At 41.0% G+C, this 27,968-nt stretch overlaps 1 protein-coding gene across 2 annotated transcripts; it reads right to left on the reverse strand.

Annotated features, from left to right (window-relative positions):
* Window positions 1–596: 596 nt before the first annotated feature.
* CENPI (centromere protein I) lies at window positions 597–27,390 on the reverse strand. Of its 2 annotated transcripts, XM_080991056.1 has the most exons (22): window positions 27,208–27,390; window positions 26,475–26,622; window positions 24,918–25,052; window positions 24,626–24,744; window positions 24,340–24,447; window positions 22,501–22,549; window positions 22,056–22,102; window positions 18,586–18,705; window positions 17,378–17,464; window positions 15,270–15,398; window positions 14,519–14,656; window positions 12,914–13,031; window positions 12,416–12,507; window positions 11,531–11,648; window positions 11,371–11,435; window positions 10,487–10,581; window positions 10,221–10,356; window positions 9,786–9,910; window positions 4,924–4,972; window positions 3,982–4,203; window positions 1,827–1,868; window positions 597–1,068 (listed from the first exon to the last, which is right to left on the reverse strand). In XM_080991056.1, the coding sequence occupies exons 2-22, from the start codon at window positions 26,614–26,616 to the stop codon at window positions 955–957; spliced, it is 2,250 nt and encodes a 749-aa protein (XP_080847182.1). In that variant the 5' UTR covers window positions 26,617–26,622; window positions 27,208–27,390; the 3' UTR covers window positions 597–954. The 2 variants fall into 2 exon arrangements, with proteins under 2 accessions (XP_080847182.1, XP_080847183.1); XM_080991057.1 differs by lacking the exon at window positions 18,586–18,705 and having other exon boundaries at window positions 27,208–27,389.
* Between the last annotated feature and the right edge of the window lie 578 nt (window positions 27,391–27,968).

Genomic DNA, 27,968 nt, shown 5'->3' on the forward strand with positions numbered 1-27,968 from the left:
AACAAGCAGCCCGAAATGGCTGCTTTCAGGCTGCTCGTTCCTCCTCCACCACCACTGACAGCGAGCGGCTGCTGGAAATGCGCTCAGGTGGGACCCTCTCTCGAGTATAAGCTGAAGGAGGCATTTTCAGCATAAAAATGTGCTGAAAAAGTCGGCTTATACATGAGTATATACGGTATATGGGCATTTCCTCTAACCAATCATTCAAAAATGGATGAGTTTTAAAATTTGCCATGAAGTAATAAAATATTTGGGAGTGCAGATAAATAATAATCTATCAGCTGTAAAGAAAGACAGCTTCACATCATTATTTTTACAGATATGATGGGATTGTAGATCTTGGAAAGATGTAAATTTATCAGTCAGAACGCGTAGCCGCTTTAAAGATGGTTATCCTTTTGAATTTTTTGTTTCTCATTCAAGTGCTGCCAATTATGATTGCAGTGCTCAATAAACAAGTTTATTTAGGAAATTAAAACAGAGGGATAGCTCAAAAAGGGACATTTCTGTGAAAATTATAATAATAATTATTAATCATACCCTACCTTTTTCCCTGACAGGGACCATCTTGCTCAAACAGAAACAGGAGAAAAACATAAAACACAAGTAAACACTATTTATTTAAAACATACAGATTATTACAGTAAAAACTACACAGCGCCAGCTCTTTCCTTAAAAACATATAAGTTTTCAACATCACGATAAATCACCAGCTAAACATCACAATATTTTGATATATCACAATGTTGAAATGAATTGATTTATTATGGTCACAGACCGGAAATTATCATGGTGTCTGAAAACAGTTTTGTTACTCATTAAAATGCACTTTTGTTACTCATTAAAATCTTTTAATAAAGACATATTTTAATCTTTTAAAAAATATTCCTCTTATTTTCTGAAGAATAGCTTGATAGTTCATAACAGACTGTAAGAATCAGTCTATTGTTTCCATTAATGCCTTACTTTCTCTTGAGGAGCATGGCAAATGCTACTTTCGATGAAAAGCTTCAGGCCTTGTAATCCTTGGGAGTAGAGAAATTCCTGGTACCATCCCCACCTTGCCCCCTGCAAATAAAGCATTAGGAGTTAAATCTCTTCAGATACAATGGCTTTTTCTTTTTTGGGCCACAAAGTGTCCTCTCATTTCCTACCCTAGCTCTCCATCACCTGAACTTGCAGACCAATCCACACTGCAAAAGCCCAGAATACCCATGATGCTAATATGCTGTGACACAAACTTGGTCTTTGTGGTGAGGAATAAGCTATCACCATGCAGCCTCTTCATGAGCCAGTTCACATAGGGCAGTTTCAATTAGCTTTGAGCGGGCATACCTCTTTGCAGTAGAGGAGAGCTCCTACAAAGAATGAACATCTCTTGATGCCGGAATTCCCTCTTTGAAATTTTATATTCCAACTGGTACTGGAAACCAAGCAACAAAGAGACCTAACTGAGATCCCCTAGCCTTGGGGAACAGTTGCATCTTTATGCCAGTTCCATTTTCAGACCAGAAATAAAAACTTTTTCAGGTGTAGTACTTGCCACATTCAGATATGTGGTACCAACTGTTTGCTACTGAACAATTCCTTTTCATGGGAAAATACATGGTGGACAAAGCTAGAAGATGTAGGTTCCTCAGCAGCACAGGTTATCAGCCTTGTCACAGAAGCACAAAATTCTAGAGTTGGAAGGTACCCTCTCCTAACCCCTCCCCTTTCTCGACATTTTAGTTGTTCCTTCTTCTGTGGCAGTGCCCCAAATCCCAGCTCCAACTGACAACCAGCTTCCCAAGAAACATAGCGTTTTGTCAAGCATGCCACTTTACCCGAATGAATTTGAAGTTCAGGGTTGTGTCCTCTGGTTGCATCTGAAGGGGGGGGGGGGGGAAGAAAGGTGTTAGAAATTAATGGTTCTCTAAGACTAGAGCTTTTAAATGAAGAGTTATTTGAAATTATTAGAGATTAGAATCAGCCTCAGACTAGCCTTCCTGAAGATGACATGGCACAACTGAAACACTAAATGCCTTTTGGACAGCACTAATGCCTCAGAGCTGCTCCACAAAACTACTACATGATAGGTCTTGAAAAATTCACATCTCTGACATTTTGTAGTGGGCCTGTACAGGTTGAAACAGCATGCACTGCTCTTTCGGTTCAACACATGGAAGTCCATCGAAAGAAGCAGCCAAACACATACCAGTGTTGCCTGGGGAGAAAATGGCTCTGATAATTTTGCTATCAGCTAATCTTCAGTTGTACATCAGCACTCTCTGGTGAACTGTACAGCAAATTTCAGTCTAGTATGTCTTCCAAAGGCAGAAGACCACATCATCTCCTAGAGAAGAAGCCACGCTTCAGTTGAACAGCACATGCTTTGCATGAAGATCCCAATTCAATCTCTGGTTCCAGGTAGGGGTAGGAAAAAGACACTAGAGAATTTGGCAACGCGAACAATACTGACAGATGGATTAATGATCTGACTTGGTATAAGGCAGCTTAAATTTTTGGATATCAGTAAAGCTGCCTGAGTAGGAGCATGCTGTTACCAGGTCCAGAGCCCAAAAAGCTGCACCAAAGAGCTGCACCAAGTTCAGCTTCCACTTTCACTGAAGCCCAATGAAATAAAAGCTTACACTGGGGACAAGTTTTACCTTCTATACTACTTTTAAAAAGCTGTGGGCAAATACTTAGATACCACAGGGAGACACACACAAAAAAGCTTGGAAAACAATGTTTCAGAGGCAGACATATCAAGAAAATGGAATCAGAAACAAATAAGGTGCAGGTTCCTGAACCAAGCCTACTAAACTTCTAAAAAAGGCCGATGAAGCAAAGAAAAAGAGAAAGAAAAAAGCCTGGTTATGGACAAAGTTACAAGCAGATCAAAGAAAGAGGTCTGGTTGTGGTATGAAAATGAATCCACAGAAGGGGCAACAGGTATAATAAATCGTATCACAATGTCTTCTGTTGCAACAAAGAATTGTACTGAAGTTTGGTACTCCCTGCACACTGATTTGGGTAGCTGCTAACAGTTTGCTTCCTGGAAATAAAGCAGTAGTAGCTCCTGGAAGCTTTCCAGACCAGATATAGGAGGCTGGTCTCCCATTTTGAGAACTGCTGGTAAAAAAAAAACAGACAGGGGGTACTGTTTACCCTGACAGTAGAGAGTGCACCTACTGATGAACCTGGAACTTCATCTGGCAATTCCTTTGGTTTTATACTTCACCAGACATTGCCCAAATACTCAGGCATATTTTTGCAATGGCAAAGGCTGGAAACTTGCTTTAAAAAAAAAAAAGAAAAAAGGAACAAACAAGACTAAGGTGAAGTCAAATTTTTCAGCCCCCACAAGAAGCTGCTATATTACCAAAACAGACCAATGGTCCATTTTGTTCTGTATTGTTTACATTGATTGCAACCACTCTCCAGTTTTCCAGACATAGAGTCTTTTCCTGTCGTATGTGGGGAATCCAGTGCTTGAAACTGGGACTTTCTGCATGAAAAACATGTGCTCTACCACTGAGGTATGGCCCCTTCCATATCCCATATCTTTAGTACACTTCTAAGGAAGAGAGTTGGTAATGATTCAAGGAGGAGGAGAAGCCTTCCTTTAAACTTGGGGTTCCAAAGAATGGAGCCAGAATGACTTGGAACTGCAAGGAGATCTCTTTTGTCTCTGCTAGTTGTTGCCAGAGGCTTGGCACTAAGCTTTCACGGTTAAATGGAGTGGTGAACCCAGGTCTCCCCATTCCTCCCTGCACAGTACTTATTCTTAATAAGCCCATGTACAGCTTGACTTTATATGGCATGGTAGAAGGTAGGCCATGGTGTGCCAAAGACTGGAGTTTTAAAGGACACAATGCAGACATCATAGTAACTAACAGTGATCATACACACTGATGCTCAGTAGTCCTCAAGTATTACAGTGTTAAAAATAATTGGAAATGATTCTACTTGAAAAATGCAAACTGCTCTCCTCACCTTCTTCAAGAAGAGCATAGCATATCCCATCAGTGCAGGGTGGAAAACTACATTGAAGCCCTTCCTGTGGTCCTTCACCCTTGTCATCTCCAGCACTTCTGGGTCCAGCTGAATCCCCTGAGGGCAGGGGGACTCCTGGAATGCTTGTGAGGTCCACAAATACCCAACTATGGTTGATAGATATCGGTTGTATTCCTGGCAAATCTGGTGGCTGAACTTGAACTGCAGCAGCACATGGTAAGACATAACATGACAATCTAGACAATGTTTCAGGTTCATGATAGCTCTACATCATCAATTACTAGCAAGAAGTATCGCTCCAACATGCATCCTGTCCACTCCATAATCATTACAGAATACCATTGATCAATCAACTAAACATCAAGCCTGAGCAGCTTGTGACCCACTAAGACAAATGTAGCACCACCATGTGTGTACAATATTGTGGACTGCCTGGTACTTATGACTGAAGCATAGCGGGGGGTGGGGGGGAGAGAAGAAAAGGAAAACATGTTGAATCTTTGCTTGACACTGAATGAAGTCAGATATATGTTATGTTTATACCTAAACCAGATGCATAAAATTTGCAAGCCACCTACTGGCAGTTTGGAAACAAGATCAAGAAGAAACAATGACTTGGGATAAAGCTTACTTGTGTGGGTGTCCCCCTCCCACCCCATTTCCAGCACCATATACGGTAGTTGGCCATTAGAATCACACAGAATCATCTATTTTCCTAAAGTCTGTAGAAGAGTTTTTTCTCTTTGACTAGATATGCATTGAATCTTTGAAGTCCAAGAACATCTCATATGGGAGAAGAGATGTGAAAGATAAGGGAGGCAAGTTTTGTCAGTGAAATTATATTAAATTTCAGATGAAGGAGCCATTAAATATATTTGTTCCAATCCAAGCATTTGCCATTAAGCACCTTATCTGCAGTACCTTTTTAATCTCGGGTTTTTGTTTTGCAGCCACCAGGTTGATTCGATACCTAAGTAAGAATTTAAAAAGATGATTATTCTGAATTGTAATATACCATATGTGCGCAGAATGAAACTGTGTAGTGGCTAAAGAAATCCCTTGCATGAGTCTTGATTCTTCAATTAACTCACTAGGTGGTCTTTGGCAAGCCAGTTTCTCTCAACTTCCGCTCCCCCATTTACTGTGAACAGTTCTACAGGGGGGTTGTTTTAAGGACCACAGCTAGCTAAAGCATGTGAAGCCCTTTGAACACATGACAGTGCCATACAATTATTACTATGCACAGATGAGCAGTGACTATCCCAGAGTACATAGCTATCTTTCACTTAGCATTATGAGGCAGCAAGATAGCACATATCTTTTCTCATTTGGTTCCATTTCTTGGGTTATGTTACATAAATCTCTCTCTTGCTTACCTACCACATGTCCTTGCGATAGGAGAGCCATCTACAGAGTAGACTTTGAGAGAAAAACACAGACGCCATGCAGAACAGTTACTAATCACCCAATAGAGAACATGCTGAATTTGGTTCTGAATATAAAGAGATTCAATGAGTTCAAAGGGCACTTTTCACTGTTCAGAAGCAACTGTTACTTAGAAAGAAAGACAAACACTTGAATGGATGCTCATTTCTGTTCACAAGGGTGCGTATGTGAAAAGAAACTGTTATGCATGAGCTGTAAGCATGAGACAAAAAGGTGGAGCACGACCTCAAGCAGCAAACAGCAGCACTGACTCCTTGTTCAGTCACTATAGAAACTGGAAGGAAATAGAAGTATAGGTCCTGGCAGCTGCTCTGTATAATAGACACTAGTTTCAGTGCATCTTCAGCAACTGCATCCTTCCATATTAATTACTCTGCAGCTTCCTCAAGCAGGAAGCTGAACAGAGCTCTACACCAGCTGACAACAATTGGCTACTTCTCACATCAGACACAACTGCTGGAACTAATGTTAAGAATGGCACTCTTATGTAGAATTTCCTGAAGAGAACAGGGCATTAAAAAAAATCATCATCCAGATGCATAACTGGCCTCAAAGGCTTGAACTTTTGTTAGTCAGTAATCAGCACAGCAATGCCACCCCAACACATTATCACCTGTTTGAGACTCTGGGTTAAAAATTTGACTACTGGGTTAAAAATTTGATTCAAAAATCAGAATAGCTTCATCAGTGTCACACAGGTAAGTTTATGGGTTACGCAACAGAGAAGCTCAGTTCAGTTGAATTTCTGCATATGCCCCACAAATGTGTGTGTAATTTAGCTTTGCTCTAGGCAATGAGGGTATCATCAGTGGCAGAGCTTCATGCTCCGGCACTGGGGGATGGAGAGCAGGCAGGGGCATGGCACCCAGCGCTGGTGGGGAGGCAGCTGCGATGGCATCCCTGCGGGATTGCACTGTCAGGGGCGGTGCGCTCCCCCCGCACTTCTCTTCCTCCGCCAATGGGTATCATTGTAGTAACTAAAGAAAAATATGAGCCAGCCTGATATAATCTGGCATGCCAGTCACAAATACAAGGTTCTCATCAACTGCAAAATCCAATACCACATCTAACACAAGTAACATTCTCAGTTCAGCCAGTAAACTCCTACTTGGAAAAAATGAGCATCAATCAGCAAACTTAAGTTATGAACCATGGTTTTATTTCCTGAGAAGTCCAAGTCTATCCCATTTCAGCAAAAGAAAGATCACTTTGCTAAAAATAGATTAAATGAACAGAAACATCCTAGTGGCTGGGTTCTAACCCGGTGGCATGGCAATTGACTCAACTCAAGATGTCTCAAGAACATCACATCTTTCTTTTTTATGTAATGTCACTCATATCTGAAACTGGACTGTGTGAAAGAGCCCTTTCACTTGCATGGCATGGTATTCTTAAGTTTTCCCTTTAACTGGGTGCACAAGGCACCTTTATTTCACCTGACATTCTCCCCAAGGGGTTGCTCTATGTGGCTCCTCCACACCACTTTTCTCCAAGACATACTATCTAGGCCTGGATGATGTAGCGGGTGAGGACCAGACCGCGGTGGCGTCTTCAACTGGAGGTATATCGCGAGTGAAACTACGTACTGCCGCTCCTAAGTCTCTTTGCCACCAGCGCCCTGCGTGCCGAGGAAGAACCAAGCTGCAGATGGATGCTGGTAGCAGAGGGACTCAGGAGTGGTGGTGGTTTCACTTGTGATACACCACTGGGTGAAACAGCCATCTCACTCTGGCCCTCATACCACAGAGGGCTGATGTAGCTTGTTCCTCCCTTGGCTGCTCGTGCGGGCAGGCACCCCCTTTAGACTTCTCCACTGAGGGGAATGTGGCTGCCTGCCCCTCAGTGGAGAAGTCTAACAACGCCCCCATCCTGCCTCCGGCTCACACAAGCCGGGGTGGGGGCTCCTTTACTCTTCTCCATTGAGGAGCGCATTCACAACATATTGATGATGGTTCACAACATAAAAATATAAGATAAAAAAACAAAGTAACGTATTTTTCGCCCTATAGGACGCACTTTCCCCCCTCCAAAAATAAAGGGGAAATGTGTGTGCATCCTATGGGGCGAATGCAGGCTTTTGCTGAAGCCTGGAGAGCGAGAGGGGTCAGTGCGCACCGACCCCTCTCGCTCTCCAGGGTTCAGGAGAGCCCCACCGCCAGCCCCACAAGCTTGGGGGACAGCGGGGAGGTGGAACACCGCCATTCCGCTGTCCCTCAACCTGGTTTGGAGGCTGGCGGCGGGGAGCTTCGCCATCGGCGCGCAGCTTCGCCATCGCTCTGGGACCCGTTCTGGGGGCTGGGGTCGAGGGAAGCCCGGCGCTACTTTGCGCTGGCCTCCAACGGCTTGCGGAGAGCTGCCTGTTCTGGGGGCTGGGGTGGGGGAAGCTTGGACTTCCCCTGCCCCAGCCCCATGCCTGGGGGGGGGGAAAATAATTTTTTCCCCTTTATTCCCCCCCCCCCAAATCTAGGTGCGTCCTATGGGCCAGTGCGTCCTATAGGGCGAAAAATACGGTACATAATAAAAAAGCAAACACAAACCACCAACGCCCATCCCACAAACACATTTACAAGGTCTTAGAATATTAATCAGCCAAAGGCCTCTTTATGGAGAAATATTTTCACCTGGCACCTAAAGATATGCAAAGACACCAGGTGAGCCTCCTTAGGAAGAGCATTCCACACACAGAAAGTCGCTACAGAAAAGACCTGATCTTGTGATACCACCCGCCAGACCTCTCATGGAGGCACACAAAGGTGGCCTCAGGACTTCCTGTTTGGCTGCTTTAGCGAACGGCTGCCCATTACATCAGAGCCATCTCACACGGAATATTTTTAAGATGAGATGGGAGTGATCATCCAACCTTTGCAGGGTGGGTGGGGGGCAGCTTCACCAGCAGATCACCCAAGACTTGCTCCTGGTCCGGAAGGAATGAGGGGGCAGGGGGCACTGGGTGTAAAGCACCGTGCGTTTCTTTGGCAAGTCTCCAAAGCTGTCGCCATGAGCAACGAATACCTGCTTTTTTAAGATGAAATTTGGACTTAATTAACAGGCATGCTCTGAGCGAGGGGAGATAAAGTATTCTGCTAACTGATTCAGCCACTGGGGTGCCAAAGGATTTGAGTGGAAGGATTACCATCATTATGGGACTGGTATGTGAGAACGGAAGGGGGGGGGGTGTGAGCCTCCATTGTTTCTTTTTGATTTATTTTGTATTTGCTATCTTATTTGGCAAATCTCCCTGGAAGGACTGCCTGCCTGACTGTTTGAGTAAGCAAGCGGGACTGGAAAGAAAGAGTATTTCATTATTGTTATAATTATGGTTTAACTATAGAATTAACTGTGTGGAACTGGTTTATGAATTTTGCAATCACTTTCAATGGATCAATAAAAAAGAATAGGTGATGGAAATTATGGTTTCTAGCTAAAATACAGGCTTATTTGTCTTGGAAGGAGATGAAACCAAGAAGTTTGGACATATGCCTGGTACAAATGGTGGATGCCAGATTTCCTCCAGCTCAAGATGTGACGCAGTAGAAAATTACAGGCATGAGAAAGTGAAAGTGAATTGCCACAGACTGCCAGAGTACAAAGAAGAAAATAAACACGAAGGAACTTTTTCACATAGAATCACACTATATTGGTTTAATCCGCTTGCTAGATGAACTCAGAGGCTGTTAAAAATAAACGAAGGATCAACATCAGAATGTCTTATTTGGAACTATCTGGACTAATTAAGAGAAGCAGCACAATTGTGAGATCATCACTCCCCCAACCTCAGAGCATGGGAAGTCAACCAAAGACTTAACATTTGGCATAAAATTTGTACTGTTTGATTATTTTATAATTTGGAATGTTTTTAATGTGGCTTTTATTGGCTTGTTAAAATGGAAAACTTAATAAATATTATTTAAAAAACAAAAAACAAAACAAAAACAAAGGTGGCCTCAGATGATAATCTCAAGGCCCAGGTTGGTTCATATGGAGAGGCATCCCGAGCCTGAAATGAGGACTCTATCATGGGAAGAATTTTCTTTAGCAAGCAAAAACTCATTAAAAAACTTAAGCATCAGGGCCACAAGTGCCCCCCGCCCCCCCAAGAAATCTACAACACTGTGAAAGTTAGCAAACTGCCTTCATAACACTCAGTAAATGTAAGCACAACAAGTTAGAAAGGACAAATTGACATTCTGCCTTCTGGCATTATTATAGTGTGGAGAATCAAGTGGGCAATCGCAGATTAGTAGAGAAGTTGAAGTGGTCTAGTACAAGTGAGATTATGGCCATGCAGAAAGGCTGAGGAAAAGCACAAGGGGCAGAAAAAGGAATTGTCTCAGTACCTGTACATAATGTAGCAGAGTTGGTCAAGTGTGGCAGAATTCATGCTGAGAAGTGCTGGATAGAAGACTCCAGTAGGAAGCATAATAACTAAGGGGAGGTTGTACTTCAGATATATATCAGATACCTACAAGTAGGAAAGATAGCTGTATAAGCTTGTATTCTCAGCTCTCTGCCCTTAGCACATTACCTTCACAGAAAAAATGGAGGAACAGCCTTGTTCTTGCCTACTCAGACATTATGTCTCAGTCTATAACATTATATATAGACGTTATACTTTAGAGGCAAACATGGGCTTCAAACAATCTACCCACTTTTTTCCTTTGGATTTCTCTTTCTCTGCCTCCCCCTCAAATTATCAGAACCTCCCTCAGGATTGTCAAATACATAACGTCTAAAGCTATTAAACAAATTTGCAGTGTGAACAGCTTACATACTGTCTCATAGAAATCCAGGATAACATTCATCAACAAAGTAGAGTTGTTCTCCAAGCACAGACCAACAGTTGAGAGCCTGTTTACAAAGTGAATGAGCTCTGCCAAGGAGCTTATCAGGTCAACTTGGGTGGTGTTCCTGCAACAAAACAAGATAGAGATCAGCCTTAGCATCTAGTAGGAAGAGAATGGTTGTGCCCACGTGAGCTGCATTATCGCTTGATTGCCTGTGTTCTAGAGATGTACCACTTTGTAAAGATTATACTTACAACACATCAACATTTGATTCTGTTGCCATGTCTGCTTGCATGTGGCAATTCAGCATGTTCAATAACAGTTCCCTTAGGCTTTCAAGAACTTCATACTATGGAAGAGCAAAAAACAAAAAAATGGATCCATTGTATTTCAGATTTGGGGGAGCTCCATACCGGCAGTACTGTAGTAATATGCTTGAAAAGGTTTTTAAAGCCCAGGTTATCCATACACACAAGTTTAAGAATTCTCCTAGGGTGCTTCAGTAGCCTGCAGTTGTGGTGTTAGCCCCCAGAGAGACAGGAGATAAAAGCAGAGAAAAATTATAGGAAACTTGCATACTTCCAGCTGAAGGAAGAAAAGCAGCAACCATTCTTATTGCTATGGTGCTGTATTTGTAATTCCAAAGGGCTAGTTCACACATAATGCTCAATGTTATGTGCATTATTGTTATAATGCACTAGTGTTATATGTGAAATAAGAATCATGGCTTATGGCAAACAGTTTGTAGCTATACAAACCAGCTTCATAGCCCATTGTCTGAAGTGAGCTTGCTTGGTAACCACCAATGATTGTTGCAAGCTAGGATTCCTAGTTTGCGCGTAGCAAAAAGCAGAGATTCTGTACGTCCAATTAAGGCTTATTCAACTAGTTTACATACAACAAGAAATTCATCTGAGTCTGACAAGTATTTTGTCTCCTTCCTTTAACAAAGATAGCAACCCCAAACATATTCAAGGATTTGTCTTGTATCAACTGCAATGCGCCTGGTATTTTGCTCCCAACTGCCCTACTCTTGGGCACCTCAGACAAACATATTTCCTAGTTGTATGTCAGGGATCAAATTTGGTAATTCTTACATGCCAAAGCAGGCATTCACTGGCCACTTTCTCTCCATTACCTTAAAATAAAGAGATGATATGGAAAAAAGCTTCAACAATGGGTGGTAGAGATAAGTCTTCATTTCTGAAAGGAAAGAAACAAAAAAAGGAACAGAGACTTTGAAGCAGGCCTGTCTGGACCACAAAGCAGGGTAAGATTGATTAGGCTGCATCACATACCTGAGAAGCTGTTGGGAGAGATCCATCTCACCAGCTGCAGGACCTGTGACTGACAGCAGCAGCCATCCCAGAAGCGCAGACTCTTCCACAAGAATTCTTCGCAGGCCAAGAAACCCCTCTGAAAGGCACAACAGACACTGCTAAAGATTCTTGAAAGCCAGCCCTTTTCATGCACCCAGCCTGACAGTGCTCTTCCATAGCAGAAAATACTTAAGAAGGCCAAGACAGATAACTGCTAAGAATTCAAGGGATAAGCTAGTGAAGCAGATTAGTTGGGCTGCCATCTTAAAAGTACTTTGCTAGGGATAGCAAAAGTTTCTAATAATTCAAGTGATCTTCTTTGGCCCAAGAGCCTCTACCGCCCCTCCTAAAAAGCAGATCCCAAATTACTTTTGTTCATGCCACTCTTTTCTGCTTCCCAGTTTGCCTTCTTCAGGAACCCTATTTCTTGACTGCACAGATTTAGGCTGTGTCACTCACCACCTGCCCCTGGATGCCCTCTCTGTTTCCTTCATCATGCAACTCTTAGGAAAAAAATAAGGAGAGGTGCAATTTGGCCACCACTGTCCTTTGATAAGGAAGCCCACAGCCGTGTAATTAATTTGGATAGCTCCATGACTTTCAATAGAATCGTTTTTTACTCATGGTTTATTAGGGTTTTCACAGTACTACAATAGAATACTACAGCCCTTTCGTCTCTTCCCACCTCCCAGCTTCTCTCCCTCCTGTGCTTTTTTTAAAAAAGCTACGGTATTTTCATTTCTGACATACCATTATTTAACATCCTACTAACAGAATATTGATGTTTTAGTCAAGGCATAGAATGGTGGTGGACAAAAGACAATGTCCAAGGATTGATGGGATGAGAATCGCATATGAACTAACCTGCAAGAAACACTCAGCTTTGAAGACTTCCTCTAAGAAGACCTTGAAGTTCAATTCATCTTCCTGGTTCAACATCTTATACCAAGGGCATCCTGAATCATGAGACAAAGGGGTAAAACACTGCTTATCCTCCAAGTTCTTATTCTCTGACATCCCCAAGTTTTCACCTTTGTATATAGTCTGCCACCCATTTTGCCTTGGCACAGTTGAGGTACACTGAGATGATGACCTGTGTCTGTACAGTACCAAGTCAGATATTTGGAGAGGGGACGGACTCATAAGATGAAATGCTTCTCTGTACAAAAAAAAAATGTTCTGCAGATAGAAAACTCGCATATTAGGTTAAAACTCAGCTCTCCAAGATCTATAATGAAGCAGAACAATCAATCATGTGAGCTCTCACATCTCAGACACAAGATTATCTCTGTGAGAACCAGGCCGTAACCTAGATCTAAGGCATCAGTTTCTCCTATGTGGGAATCAAATTAGTCTCCCTACCTTCTTTTAATGTATGACCCATCCAGTAATGCATCCTCCTAAAGACTGATTTATCTTTGAGACTGAAGTAGTGGAGGAACAGAGGATTGCCTATCACCGAGCCTATTTGGGCTGGAGGCTGAAAGAGAAGCCAGAAGAAACTGTTCAGAAGGGAACACAAAAACTCAGACGTTCGGTGCTCCGCCACGCTGAAAGCAAATCTCATGTTAGTGGAGTCTGTTCACGGAACGTAAACCATTGGAGGGTTTTTGTCCTTGCAAGCCACCCCCAGGGTTGGAAACAGTCAAAGATTTTGATTTTAACAGAATGCCTCATTTAATCAGCAGTATTTTTTTTTTAAAAATCTTCAGTTTATAGAAAAGCCATTGCTTCTAAGAACACATATACTAGAGATCTCACATAACCAGAATTGAACAGGTTGGTTCAAGTCAATGGAAAATTTAGAGCCCTCCCACCACACGCCAACCCATGGTTCTTCAACCCACTTGCTCTACTTTGCCTGTCCATACCCTTGCTGCCAACAGAATGCAGGTCCTCACGTCCCTAAGTGTTTTGCATAGCCAAAAGGAACCTTGCCTCACAGAAGTTGCTTAATCAACATGGTTGCTGCACCCTGAGCAAGCAGAACATATGGCTATTCCTTGGCATTACCTTAGCACAGCTGCTGCCCATCCAGCTCCCCTAATAGTAGCCATCCCACACCTAGCTGTAGTGAACAAAGAGATGGATCAGGCAATAGGGCCTTCACCATTGACTTGGCTGATGTACAAGTTCATTTTGCTCCTCCCTGGACTGTTTCTGTTCAAGCTAGTGTTTTCAAAAACTGGCATCAAAGTTTCCTTGTTTTCTTTTTGAATTACAATCTTTTAGATTGCAAGTCTGTGGGCAGGAACTGTCTTGTTCTTAATCTGTGTAAGTGCTTAGTAAATCTTAGTATAAATATAGTTCATAAGTGCCACCCACACCAAAGGATGAAGTCTAGTCGCGTCTAATTAAAAATCCATCATGTAGCTAGCTATCCTACACTTATAGTAAATAGCTCCAATGTGGCATTAAATACACATATTTTCCCCCAAATATGTGCAATTTCATATTCTGTAGTCTTTGTTACATTATGCTTTTTGCCATGTTTCAAATCTCTCACCTATTGTGCACACATAGTGCCTCTTTTCCACTCTGAATATTTCGTTCAAAGCAGTTTAGTTAAGCCCTCATTTTAAGTGTTTTTTTGGGGGGCAGGTGAATGAATTGTTGCACATCTACAGTAGCAGTGGTTCAAGCAAAACATTATGACTACCACAGTATCTCACTTAACTGTTGCACTGGTGTTAACATTCACCTTTAACCATTCCTTTTTGTTTAGAATCCATGCTTCCAGGTTAAGTTACAGAAAAAATTGCATGAGTAAGCAAAAACCCTATGGCTAGAAATTAGGAGAAAGGCCATGATGGTTGTTTAACAGAAGGCTACAATAATCTTTACATTCATATTTTTACATTAAATTGGAATAATTGTCATACATTCTTAATTGTTTTAAAGCTGTGTTTCATTTGGGGTCTATTTGACCTCTGCATTATATTAGTAAAGTGCTATTCACAAACCTACCTCTAAATACTGAATGTTCTGCAGAAGCTGGGGGAAGGTCTGCAGCTGTTCCAACGAAAAGAATTTATGCTTTTCACTCTCAGCTAAGCTTTCTGCATTGGAGCTGCATACAGGCGGAATCAACTTTGTATTCCTTTCCTATGGAGAAAACAAAATGCCAAAATTAAACGGCTCACAGCTACATTTCTAGATTATGCCTGTCAACCCTAATCCCAATTTCAGCTATCATATTATCTTCCAAATCTTTTCTAAAGTTGTGCCTTCAGTGATGAATATTCTTTACAATTCTGTGTAATTGTTATGTTCAGGTGGAAGAAGAAAACCAAACAGTATTTCAAGCTTGGTGTGCTTTAAATATTCAATAAAAGGTTTACACTCCTCCTTAAAGTCTGCCTCTTCCTGATCAGAATTATAATAATAAAAAATGTGTGAGCTTTACATATTGCATTCCATTTATAATGTAATTGAAAAAATAAATGACCACAGAGCATCTGTTGCAATAGCAAGTGTGAATCCAATAATAATCAGGAGTCTACTAAAAGCGTCATGTAAGCTACTCTAAACTTTTTCAAATATGAAAATATAATAAAGTTATTCAATACTTGCTACCATCAGGAAACCCTTTCCATATCTGAGTGGACAGAGATTCTCATGCCATCACTGACACGAACTAGTTGTCAATAAAGTAAATAAAATTAGCATGCACAGTTGTAGCCCAATAACTGCATTCAAACTATCCCCAGCAACAAACCTTCTTCTGAGATTGGGGATACTCCATGCATTTTAAAGTTAGCTGGGATGCAGATGGTGTTCCGTGAATTCGCAGTTTTACGTTGTCAATTGCTGTTTTCCACGGATGTGAAAAAGTCCTAAATGACATCTGGCGGGGGAAGAAGAAGATTGGTTTTGTTGAGATTAAGTTCCTTTTCTGTGGCAAATGGAGGGTATCCTCAAATGCGTTGACTCTGCACTTGCTCCAAAAGGCTACGCAAATCAAACTTTTTATTGCCAACATGTGTGGAAGAGAACCTCTCCACTTTTGGGACATAACATAACAAATTGAACCATGAATGCTCAAACTGTCCTTGATAGAAGAGGGACTGCAACCCTTAATAGCAAAAACAGCAGGCATTGGGGAAAAGCAAAGTTGGTGGTGAAAGGACGTGTAGCTCACTCCTTACCCAGCAACTTTGTTTTCATGTTTGCTGTGGAAGAAAGCAAATTTCTTCCTTCATTATAGAGCAGGCTGACAAATCTGCCAGTCTGCTTTAAAAAAACACAGCAGAACGAAAAAGGTAGCTCAGCTGATCCATTGGCAAGGTCAACTCTGTGCTTCAGGCCTAGTAGGAGCAGCCCAGCAAACCTCAACAAAGTTTATTGGCAGAGGAGAACTCAGTACAAGAGTAATAAATGTCAGTTAAGATGACAGCTGGGTGCTCAATTTAATTTCTGCTTTGATTTGGCTAACATCCTTACCATATTTGGAGCTGGCATTATTTCGTCATGGATCTTACAACAGGAGTACAGAATCTCCAGTCTGTGGGTCCATTTTGGTTTGACAGGTAATTTCCCCCAAACCATGCCCACCTATCCATCAGCTGGTGTTGCAAAGCAATAGCATTAAATTTGGGCTCAATTAGCTGATGACTGGGTGCTAATCCTGCTCAGTTCAGCCATGCTCTCTGGTTCCTGCTGGGAACAGGCACAGACAGCCAAAGACAAGCATTGAGAAAGGTAGCTGTCCCTCTTACGGCCATCTACAAAAAGCAGCTTTTTTAAGTGTTTTTTTGCAGATCAGATGCAAGAAGGCTTTCTCACGTGTGCAGCGATGGCTGTAAAATAATGTCAGATGGCTGTTATTTTGTTTTTATGAGGAACCCAGTTCAGTTGATTGATTGTGACTGCGGAAATAGATAAATGCCCCTCATCCAAACAATGACTATCATCACTGCAGGTAAGAAAATAATAATAATTTTAATTGTTATCATCTACAATACTGTCTAGGGACGTGGGTGGCGCTGTGGGTTAAACCAAAGAGCCTAGGACTTGCCAATCAGAAGGTTAGCGGTTTGAATCCCCATGACGGGGTGAGCTCCCGTTGCTTGGTCCCTACTCCTGCCAACCTAGCAGTTCAAAAGCACATCAAAGTGCAAGTAAATAGGTACTGCTCTGGCAGGAAGGTAAACAGCATTTCCGTGTGCTGCTCTGGTTCACCAGAAGCGGCTTAGTCATGCTGGCCACATGACCCGGAAGCTGTATGCTGGCTCCCTCGGCCAATAAAGCGAGATGAGCGCCGCAACCCCAGAGTCGGTCACGACTGGACCTAATGGTCAGGGGTCCCTTTACAATACTGTCTTATTTATTTCATAGTACAGTACATTGATTATTGCTTTCATTTTATGGATCAATGGTCGTAGATAGTAAAATTCATGTTAAATTGCTGTTTTAGGGTGTGTGTTTTTTAAAAAAGTCTGGAATGGATTAATTCGTTTTGCATTACTTTCTATGAGAAAGTGTGCCTTGGTTTTGGAACGGACTTCTGGAACAGATTAAGTTTGAGAACCAAGGTACCACTGCACTTCAAAAGTAACTCATGAAGGATTTTTTATAACTATTATTGTCTGGTAGAAATTACAACAATCACATGACACCCTTGGCTTCACCTTCATTATTAATTTAATATTAAGCAACGTAATATGCAAAGTTTAAGAATTCAGTTATGTGTACACCAGTTCCAATCTAACTGTTTCTTCCTCATCAATGAGTAGTTTAATAATTTGGCAACACTGAATTCAGATGCCTAGTCTCCCAGCACAGATCTCACAGCACAGCACAGATCTCATTTGAAAGCATCCTCACCTTTGTTTTTGTAGGCAAAGTTACTGTTACTATTTCAGGAGCAAAGATCTTGTACTTCCATAGCAGAGTCTGCAGAGAAGCTGATGTCTGAAAAGAAATGAGTTTGATGTTGTTGCACCTGATAATGTTCCAACATAGTAGCTGAGAAACTATGAAACCCACTGCATCAGTGCTTTTTTTCTGGCGGCGGCGGGGACGGACGGATGGGGGACGGCGACGCATACCCCTAAACATTTTGTGAATCTAAGTTTGGCCTCATTGAGGGGCAGTATTTCAATATGAGCAGGGTAATGAAAGTGCCCCTAAACAAATTCCTTTTTAGAAAAAAAAAAAAGCACTGCACTGCATTAGACATAGCAAATCTCTAGCCATGACCCTACAAATAGGAGATGGAGGGCTATACCAATGCCAAGCAAATGCTGTTGTGACAGACAGCAAGCCAGACCAGAATATGGTGATGCAGTCCCTCAGAATTCCACCAGAATTCTCTCTGATTAGCTACCACCACAACAGCCAGCCAGAGGGGCGAGTGTGGAGCAGCACTTTAGGAGGGAGAATAAAAGGAGGGGTTTCTGAATGAGTTCTTAGATAGGGATAGCGAAGGGAAAGAGCAGGAGGATAGGGTTTAGTTTGAGAGATAGTTGATTTGAGATGAGAGAGAGGGATTAGGATAGGGTTTGTCTGAGAGAATTGTTTCTGATTTGAGTTGAACATCCTCTCTGAGGGGACTATCTATAGCAAGAGGAAGGAGCCTCAGTTTAGATAGGAAGACTGGGTTGAGTGTCTGGTGAAGGTATACAGACAGGATTTAACTGGAGGGCTGAGCCAGGAGAGGTAGAAGCTATGGGAATACAGGCTACCTGGGTCTCATTCCTGCCAGGACGGGAGAGTTCTTCTTGGTAAAGAAGACTCCCAAGCCAGTAACAAAGGGTGAGGTGATCCTCTGTGTTTGGTATACTAATCAGAATACCTCAGGAACCAGATTGTTGAAAAAGTGGGTAACTGATGAAAAGTGCACCTTGCTCATGAACCAAATTAATTAATAAACTGTGAAGGAAGTTGTGCTGCATTAAAAGCATTAACCTGAAAAATCTGTCATAACTAAGTAAAATGAGAGAGAAGTAACAGAAACTGAACAACTGATTTCTGAGTAACTGAAGTTTCAGAAAAGGTGTGCATATACTGTGTCTGAACAAGTAGACTTATACCTGAAGATGGGCCATCTCCTGTCTCAACTTTCTTTCACCAAACTCTTTTTCTGGAAATAAAACTTTTTTTGTTTGCTCAACTCCTGCCTGAGACTCCCTGTGTTTTTCCTTTACACAGTTCTTGTGAGAAATATAAGCACAGAAGAAACCTTCAGAGGAACAAAAGTAGGAAATAAAGCATATACTGTGTTGGCCTGAATATAAGCCTCACTTTTTTTCCAAATTCCGACCGTGAAATGTTTTATTGCCGATTTGCGAGCTTGAGATGGTTCATTTGCCATTTATGGGTATGAGTGCCTGCGGAATTGTAGCAATTGAATAGGGATTTGCGATTTTAGTGATTGTACGGTAACTTTTGCAGGCTTGCAAGATCAAGGGCTTAAATTGGCTCGGAGTTACAATTCTACCAACCACAGCGATTTTCAGCCTGTAACCCAATTTTAAGGCAGTGGTTTATATATGGGTATTGTCTACATTCCCACCAATTTTAAAGGTGTGGCTTATTTGCGGGTGCAGCTTATATTTGGACCAATATGGTAAATTGAAAACATTTGCGGATGCCCTTGTGATAACGGTTGAAGACCCTATAAACTTATTACCAAAAGTATTAGAAATACTGGAATTTGGAGAAGTATCAGCTTTTTAACTGAATAAAAATAAGACTAAGCTTTTAGTGAAGAACATTTCAGAGCAAGATAAAAAGGAGATACAGCAGAAGACAGAGATAAGTATATAAAAGAAAGTTAAATATTTGGGAATATGATTGACAGCCAAGAATATTAGCATATTTAAAGACAACTATGAAAAACTATGGAAAGAAATAAAAAGGAACATAGAAATTTGGGGAAGGATGAGTTCGTCATTATTAGGTGGAATTTCAGTGATCAAAATGAACGCATTGCCAAAAATGTTGTTTTTATATCAGTCAATCCTGGTGGTAAGCAATGTGAGCTGCTTCAAAGAATGTCAAAAAGACATTTCAAGATTTATCTGGATAGGGGAAAAACCAAGAATTAAACATAAATTATTAATAGATGTTAGAGGAGATTTCTATCTACTGGATTGAAGATTATATTATGAAGCATCTTGCATCTGCTCGATCCGGGATTGGATAAATTTAACAAATGCTGATTTATTAGATTTGGCAATAGATTTGGTTGGCATGCATATTTATGGTATGCCTTACCATAAGGCAAAAGTTCATAAAAGTTTTTATACTCACATAATAAGAAACTCAAAGTTTGGGAGAAATACAAAGATTTATTAGAACAGAAAACACCATGCTAGCTTTCCCCATTAGAAGTAATAGCTTTGAAAAAAGTGAGTATGAGGATAAATTGGCCGACATATAGAGAGCTATTAACAGAAACAGATAACCAACTAAAATTAAAAGGTTTTGAAGGAGTAAGAGGAAAAAGGAGTAGACTGGGTACAATATTTGCAATTAAATTAAAAATTTTTAAATGATAAAAAGAAAGCATTTAGTTATGAAGTGTCAAGATTTCCGAGAGAAATAGTAGAAGGTAGTACGAAATTGCTGAAAAAACCACACAATTGGGGATGCTGGGGACAGTGGATTGGGTATATCCTCTCATGTGACCTCAGGCAGGAGCAAAGACTTGTGGGAGGCAGGCTGGCACTTCCTCAGTTTTTCAGATTCACCAAGCAGCAACGTTCGCCAAAGTACCAGAAACAAAACAACCTGCCTGCCTTCCTGGCTCATAAATCAATAAAAATAGAAGCAAGTATCAAAATTGAAAAATTTATCTGAAGAAGCAGGAGAGCCAGGAAAAACATTCTGAGTCAGGCAGGAGAAAAAACTGAGGAAGTGCCAGCCTGCCTCCCACAAGTCTTTGCTCCTGTCTGAGGTCATGTGAGAGGATATACCCCATGAAATAAATTGTACAATCTGCTCTTGTAAAATTGGTGGGAAACCAAAGAGGAACAGGTCAAATGTGTTACGATAAAATGGGCGAAAGATGTGGGACATAATATACTAATGATGGATTGGGAAAGGTTTTGGAAGTCATATATGAAATTTACTGCATGTACTTTACTGAAAGAGAACAACATGAAAATGATGTATCGGTGGTATTTAACCCTGGTTAAATTAGCAAAAATGTATGTAGAACAAGTTCTAATAAGTGCTGGAAATCTAAAGAAACAGGGTACGTTTTATCATATGTGGGAATATAGGAAGGTTGAAAACTTTTGGGAAATGATTTGTAATGAAATGGGGAAAAATGTTTAGAGTAACCTTTTTTATAAAACCAGAAGCCTTTTTATTAGGTACTCTAGGAGTGGAGATTCCAAAAGAACAGAAAAAAATGTTTACATATGCCACGATGGCTGCCCAGATACTGTTAGCCCAAAGATGGAAAGAGGAAGCAGTCCCGACCAAAGAAGATTGGCAAACCAAGTTAATGGACCACGCTTAAATGGCAAAACTAACTGGAAATGAAGATGACAATAAATGTTAAAAAGAATGGGAAATGTTTATCATATATTTACAAAAGTATTGTAAACAGGTTAATACATTGACAGGATTTTAAGAACACTTGTAATTATAGAAATAGTATAGGAAATTTGAAGTGGAAAAAATATTTGGAGTAGAAATGATATGCAGTTGAAAAGGAAATTTAAGGAACCAGGGGAGGGAAGTCATGGGATTCGGAGAATCCCATTTTATGGATTTGATATTGCTTTTATGTATATTTTCCTTTCTTTGTGGTTGTTGTGTTTTTTATTTTTGTTGAAAATCTAATAAAAATATTATATAAAAAAAGTTTTCCTTCACATAAGACTGTGGTAAATTGTAGAAATTCATTTAATCGGCATACCATGCAGTGGATGCACTATAGTTAATTAGGGGCAGTTAGTGGAGTGAGGCGGCTACAGCTGCTGTAGAAACAAACAATCCAAAGAGATGAAAAGCTAACAAAAGAATCTCTTCCATCTCTTTTGTTCATTTATGCTGTACACAGTGATACCTCGGGATGCGAATGGGATCCATTCCGGAGTCCCGTTTGCATCCCGAAGCAAACGTAACCCGTGTCCGCACATCTGTGCGGGTCACGTTTCGGTGCTTCTGCGCATGATGTCATTTTGACGGTCTGCGCATGCGCACGGAGAAACCCAAAAATGCCTAACCCGAAGCGTATTCATCCCGAGGTATGACTGTATACCTTTTGCTTAGAGAGCAAAGGACAAAGGTTGCATGCCCTCTCAGATGAGCTCAGCATTAGACCTACACCATCAGCAGGTTATAAAGAATAGTAGATGCTACTATTTGCAGCTTTGCTTTACGTCTTAGAATGCAAGATAATGCACCATTTAAATTACATCAGATATTTGTCAGCTATCCAAATATTAAGCTTTCATGCCACACTGGAGTTCCTATAAAGATTAGATTCCATTTTTTTTTAAAAAAAGTTTTGTCTTGCTTCAACTTTCATATCTCAAGTGCTTACCATGCTGCCGTGTAAATTTAGAAGTTTCCTCACATGGAAAGGTTTCACTAGGGAGAAGAAAACAAAACTCAATACTTATTCAAAAAAGTTATGTTCTGCCTTTCACATATTCTTCTTCTTTGGCGATCATTCGTAGCCGAGTAACATTGTCTTCCATAAACACGGTTTTAACAATGAGTCCGTACTCAAGGCAGCTATAGGTAAAACAGCAATCTTTATTCCAAGTAAAGCAGCATATCAGATCTAGAAACAAGATAGGTCATACTCTCTTGCAGAAAATCAGCCAGTTTGAATAAAAGGGCTGAGCACACTTTTGGAGGGTGGTAAATCCATAAAGTGGGTCCCCAAGACTGGGTGGTGGGGATGGCATGCCTCCTGTGACAAATGACAAAAAGCTTATGATGCAATCACATAACATGTACCATGAATCTAATTAAGATCTCACCACTCTCCATTCTGGTCAGCAAACACAGCACATGACAGGCAAAGGGGAGCTACAGTAAGAAAGAAAATATATTACACAAAAGCAGTTAACAGGTAAATTCAGTTCTTTCCATCTCAACACAATCCTGAAAAGCAGATGGCATTTAATTCAGCAAGTATTTTAGTGTCCAAGTGACAATGAGTTCTAAATTACTAGCCTGCTTATAGACAGTATTTAACTGCCAAATGTTTACTTAGAAGTCTCACTTTATTCATTGGAACCATTCTGTGCACAACAGGGTCGGGGTGGGGTTTACCACGAGCAGTCTCACTATTGCAGCTGGATGCTAGAATGCAGTGGGGAGGGCCTGGCATGAAATTCCTTGTTGCCTATGGATACCAGGCAAGAGCTTAAATAGAAGACAGATTTAACTATTTGGCCTCTGCATCAGGCTTCTTGTGAAAATGAAATGTTTTTAGAAAAACCATCACTCAAGTTGGTATCACTGAAGCAAGATGGCATTTCGATCTGCTGCTCCTTCCTTCCCTGGAAGCAAAAATAGCCTAGCTTGGAATCAGTCACATCCAGAACCTACTATTCTCCTGATGCTGGACACAGTCAGGGCATTTGATTGTTTAAACTGGCAAGATCGCTTTACAATTCTGTGTTCCTTAGGCATTAGTACATCCTGGGTTGATCCACTTTTTAATTTATACTATGGGTCAGTGAACTAATTTTTGCTGAATGGGGAACACTCTCTGATATTTCTCATTGGCTGGGGCACAAAGCAGAGCTGCTCACTGCCCCCCCTGCTTTTTGCCATGGCTATGGAACCCCTAACTAGAATTGTCTTTGTCATCTCAGACCATACAGTTAAATATACTACAAGCTATGTAATGTCTCTGACTGTTTAGTATTTATGTAACATTCTGTCTTCCCTTAAATGTAGGCGCAATTATCTAAACTTTAAATTATTTAGGTGCTGGTATTGTTATTTACATTTGGTGGGAGAGTGGGTATATTCATATCCAATTAGTTTTAAGTGGGATAAAGTCAAATAATGCATTGTTATCATTGTATCAGAGATGATAAATATGTCTAATGCATGACTTTATATGTATGTTTGTTTTCATACGTGAAATGAATCAAAATTAAATACAGGCAAGCCCCTTTTTGTGTACGTTCAAAGAATTTGCAACCCATTTTTTGGACCTGGAAGAGGGAGAAGCGGGGCCAGGACATAATGGATTTATGCATGCTCCGCCAACATGCACGAAAACCTGGAACACAATCCAGGGTTGCCTGTACAAAATAATAATAATAATAATAATAATAATAATAATAATAAAAAGATTGGTGCAATGAATTTAATGGATCCATGTTAGTCATGCCAATTTCAATGGGTCTGAGTATGACTAACATTGGATATAGCCTATTACAGTCATACCTTGGAAGCAGAATGCCTAGGGAGTCTAACGTTCTGGATCCCAAACGCCGCAAATACGGCAGTGAGTGTTCTGGTTTTCGAATGTTCTTTGGAAGCCAAACGTCCACGGCAGCTTCCAATTGTGTGCAGGAAGCTCGTGTAGCTAATTGGAAGCCGTACCTTGGTTGTCAAACATTTTCAGAAGTCGAACGGGCTTCCAGAACGGATTCTATTCGATAACCAAGGTATGACTGTCTATTTTATTGTTGTGTTCAGAATTCAGTATTTAGTAATGTTCAGGTTTTTTTAAAGGCCCCACTTTTTATATTGTGTCCTGTTGTGTGGTCAGAAAGTACTCTTTATTGTTTGATTTTGGTTACTGTCAGAGAACAAAAGCTAGTTCCTTCAAAATAACACATTCATTTTTATCTTACCAATTTGTCATATCGTAAGAAGCTGAAGAAGAAACCATAGAGAGCATTAATATTTTCCTTCTGATCAATGAAGTCAAACATTACAATTAGCCATTTTAGAACGAGCACCTATAGGGAGAAGATAGATATCAGTAAGTGAAAGCAAGACCAAGATAACAAACCCCTTCTGGAATATGTTCAGGAATTGTACAACATCTAGTTTAATAATCACCAGGATAAATAAGTCAGACTGGCAAAAATATCATTCTTCAGAACCAAGGCATCATTACCATACTTTCCAAGTTACCTGAATGTCACTAGAACACTTGTGAGCACAAAGCCAAGACACAGCTGAAATAACAGAATCCTCTGTTATTACGGAAATGGGAATCAGATTCTTCAGTAGCCTAGTGCTTATCACTGTACCTGCAAGACATTGAAATACACTGCTTAACATTCTTAACATCTTCACTATTGATAATTTGTCACAAGTTAGAAGCAGCACAGGTTCTTGTTAAGGGAGAAGGCATGGCAATGCAGCTACTTTGACATACTTTACTGCCAAGGGGAAAGAGAGAGAAAAAAATTTTTTCCTTTACCAAGCTTGCCACTGAGTGTGATGTTCAGCAAGTTATGAATTTCTTCTGGTGCCAAGCCTCTCTCTTGTGCAATCTTTTCCACAGTCTTCAAAGGACCCTGCAAAGCTCTATTCTTTTTTGAGGCACTACCTTTAACTAGAAAAAAGTCAAAGTGTGAGTAAAATACATTCTAAAAACCATTCTCATGCATGATGGCCTTTCAAATGGCTTGCTTTACCATCAATTGGCAAGGTAGCCCCATTGAGATGCCATGGCATTTGTAAAACTATGGAATTCTTGTTTAATTTGCCATCTGCTTTCTTGCTCTTTGATTTGGTGTAGAGGTAGGTAGAGGCAAGTCTAAAGCTTTATTGAAATTCATCAGCCCCAGCCAGCATTGCCAATGGGCAGGATGATGAGAATGGTAGTTAAGCAACGTCTGGAGGGCCAGAAGTTCCCCTAACCTGTTTGTTGGTTAGTGTGCTAAGATCTGTGCACAAGCCCAATTCAGCTCAAGATACTTAATAAGGGGTTGCTTTAAACAAAACATTAGACTTCATACACTATTATGCTCCAATATACAAAACAGCCACTTCTCTATGGAAAGATAAAGAAAATATAAATTTTGGTGTTTGCAGATGGCTGTAAAGGTTGCTGAAAGGTTTCTATTTCACTAGTTGGAAACAGCTTCTAGGCTATGCAGGGCCAAGGTTGATTTGTAACTGTTACTGTCTGCCTGCTTGCCATCATGCATATTTGTGAACCATTTCTGCCAAAATATATACATCTGCAATAGTTTCTGCTCACAAGGAAGCAGACCCTGCAAGAGTACACACTCCAAGAAGTCCATATGAATAGAAACTAGACTAACCTGCTTGAGGGAAGAAATGTGGGTTTTGCTCCCACTGATATGTTGTACTCTTAATAAGCACATCTTCCTACAAGTGAATAGTAGCCACCTATCTGGGGGGAAATGGTATGCTGAGAGAGATTGTCACGGTAGAGATCAAATCTGTTTTCAACAATCCTAACATCCAGAGAGAAACCAGATGGCAGCTTTTTTTTTTTTACTGTGTCCACAGAACTCAATGAAAGCCAACCCCTATTTGCATAGTCCTGCCCTTTGTTATGTTCCCTGTCACATCAGAGCATGAAGCAACATTGCCAATGGTTTTGGTCAGGGTAAGTAGAAGCATGTTGAAATCTGCAGATGGCACCAAGTTCAGAGGCAGTAAATCAGAAAGAGGGGCAGTCCTTAAACAGCTGAAGAGAATGGGATAAACTTCAATTGAGCATCCAAGTATTAAAATCCTTATGGTAAGGACCTTACCCAACCCTAGTTACATGTAAACACAATTTTAAAGTATGGCTTGTTGAGCTAAAATATGAATAAAAATATACATTCAAAAGCACATCATACTGGAAACAATGCAGTACAGTACTAACACTCAGATATGCACCAGCTTGATTCCCAGTTCATGATCCAGCAAGAAACAAACATACAAGAGCAGATTTACATGAATTTCTCTTTTTTTGCTGGATTGGGGCATAAGCATTAAACCCTATCTTTGTTCTTACTTTTATTCAAACAGTTCAAGGCTTCTTCAATGGCAAGTCGGTCATCTTCTATCTCTTTAGGCTTTGTGACACTTCTGGTTTGTTTACTACCAGTAGCTGGCAAAGCATGTTCTGGCGCCTCAGAATTCCTGAGTCTCTTCATTTTTTTCTTATTCCAGGAAAGAAACACAAGACAAGGTCAACTTTTTTTTTTGTTTTCTTTTGTTAGTATTTTCCTGTCCTCCAATAATCAAGTTTGGTGCAGAAAATGAATGGAGAGCTACCTTCTAAAAAAAAAACACAAAGGCGCCTTAGGCACATCAATGAACCCAATAACAACAACAGGGCAATAGCAATATGACGGAACCAGTGTCTCAGCGATGCCCCCCCCCAAGTCTTCTTTGGAAGAGTTCACAAAATATTAAACAGATATTTCGGGTTTTTTCCTTGTTGTTTTTGTTCAAAGTGGAATCAGAGGGGACAGATGTGGAGCCGATGAACAACAGAAGACCATAAACACCTCCTTTCTTGCCATAGGCAAAGCAACATAGGCGAGGAGGAGGTTGGGGTTTGAAAGTCTGGCTACCTTTAAAGTGAATAGTATTTACAGTGTCCGAGTATGGCATGCTCCACAGCCTACCTCTCTTCACCTCAAACAGTCCTTTAAAAAAATATTTTTAAAATTAAATCCTTCCTTCCCACCAGCACTCCGCTGTCCTCTCGAGCCATTTTCCAGTTTTCGAGGCCCACCTACCTTTTGCTCCTTACCCAGCTCGCACCGTCAAAACCAGCGCCGTCAAAAAAGCCGCCCTTCAGTTCAAAAAATATTTCCCTGCGCAGGCGCAATTCGCGATCGGGAGCGGGGCCGTTGGAAGAAGGAAGGAAGCGGGTGCGCTCGGGAGAAAAGGCTCGGGTTTCCCTTTGGCTGCGTCACTTCCCATCGTTGGCACGAGCAGAGCTGGTCTCAGTATGAGCATGCGCGAACTGCTCGCGCCCCCTCCCTTCAGACGAAAAACGTAGAGGGAGCGGGGGGGATGATATCACCGCAGGCTCCCGAAGAGTAAGCGGGGAACGGAACTGGAGAGCTGCGCATGCTCACAAATGAAAGGGAATGGTGGGGGGAAAAAATGGGCGGGCTTTTGGTTCAGAGCGGGAGGGGTTCGTTTTACAGTCTCTCCGTCAGGCGGGAGGAAACCTTGTTTTTTCTGTCATTGTACTCGCTGTCATTTTTTTCTTTTTCGGTCGTTATTTCACGAATAAATCAAGCAGTTTGCACCATTATAAAATTCAGAAGAATAATCCCATGTGTAAATAAGGCCCTCGCGTAGTTCCACAGAACGCAAGGCAAGGCATACGAAGTGCTTTTGAACATTGAAAATCCCTAAATAATTGCTTTTAACTACTATCGTTTTAAAAACGAAACTGTGATTAGTAACAGTTTTGGGAATTAAAAATTGGTTCGTTCTTGGGGCGCTTAAGCTGTGTTCTGGGTTGAAAACCCAGTGAGACCACTGA

Source organism: Podarcis pityusensis (assembly GCF_964106645.2).
Source record: "Podarcis pityusensis genome assembly, chromosome: Z".
Lineage (NCBI taxonomy): Eukaryota > Metazoa > Chordata > Lepidosauria > Squamata > Lacertidae > Podarcis > Podarcis pityusensis.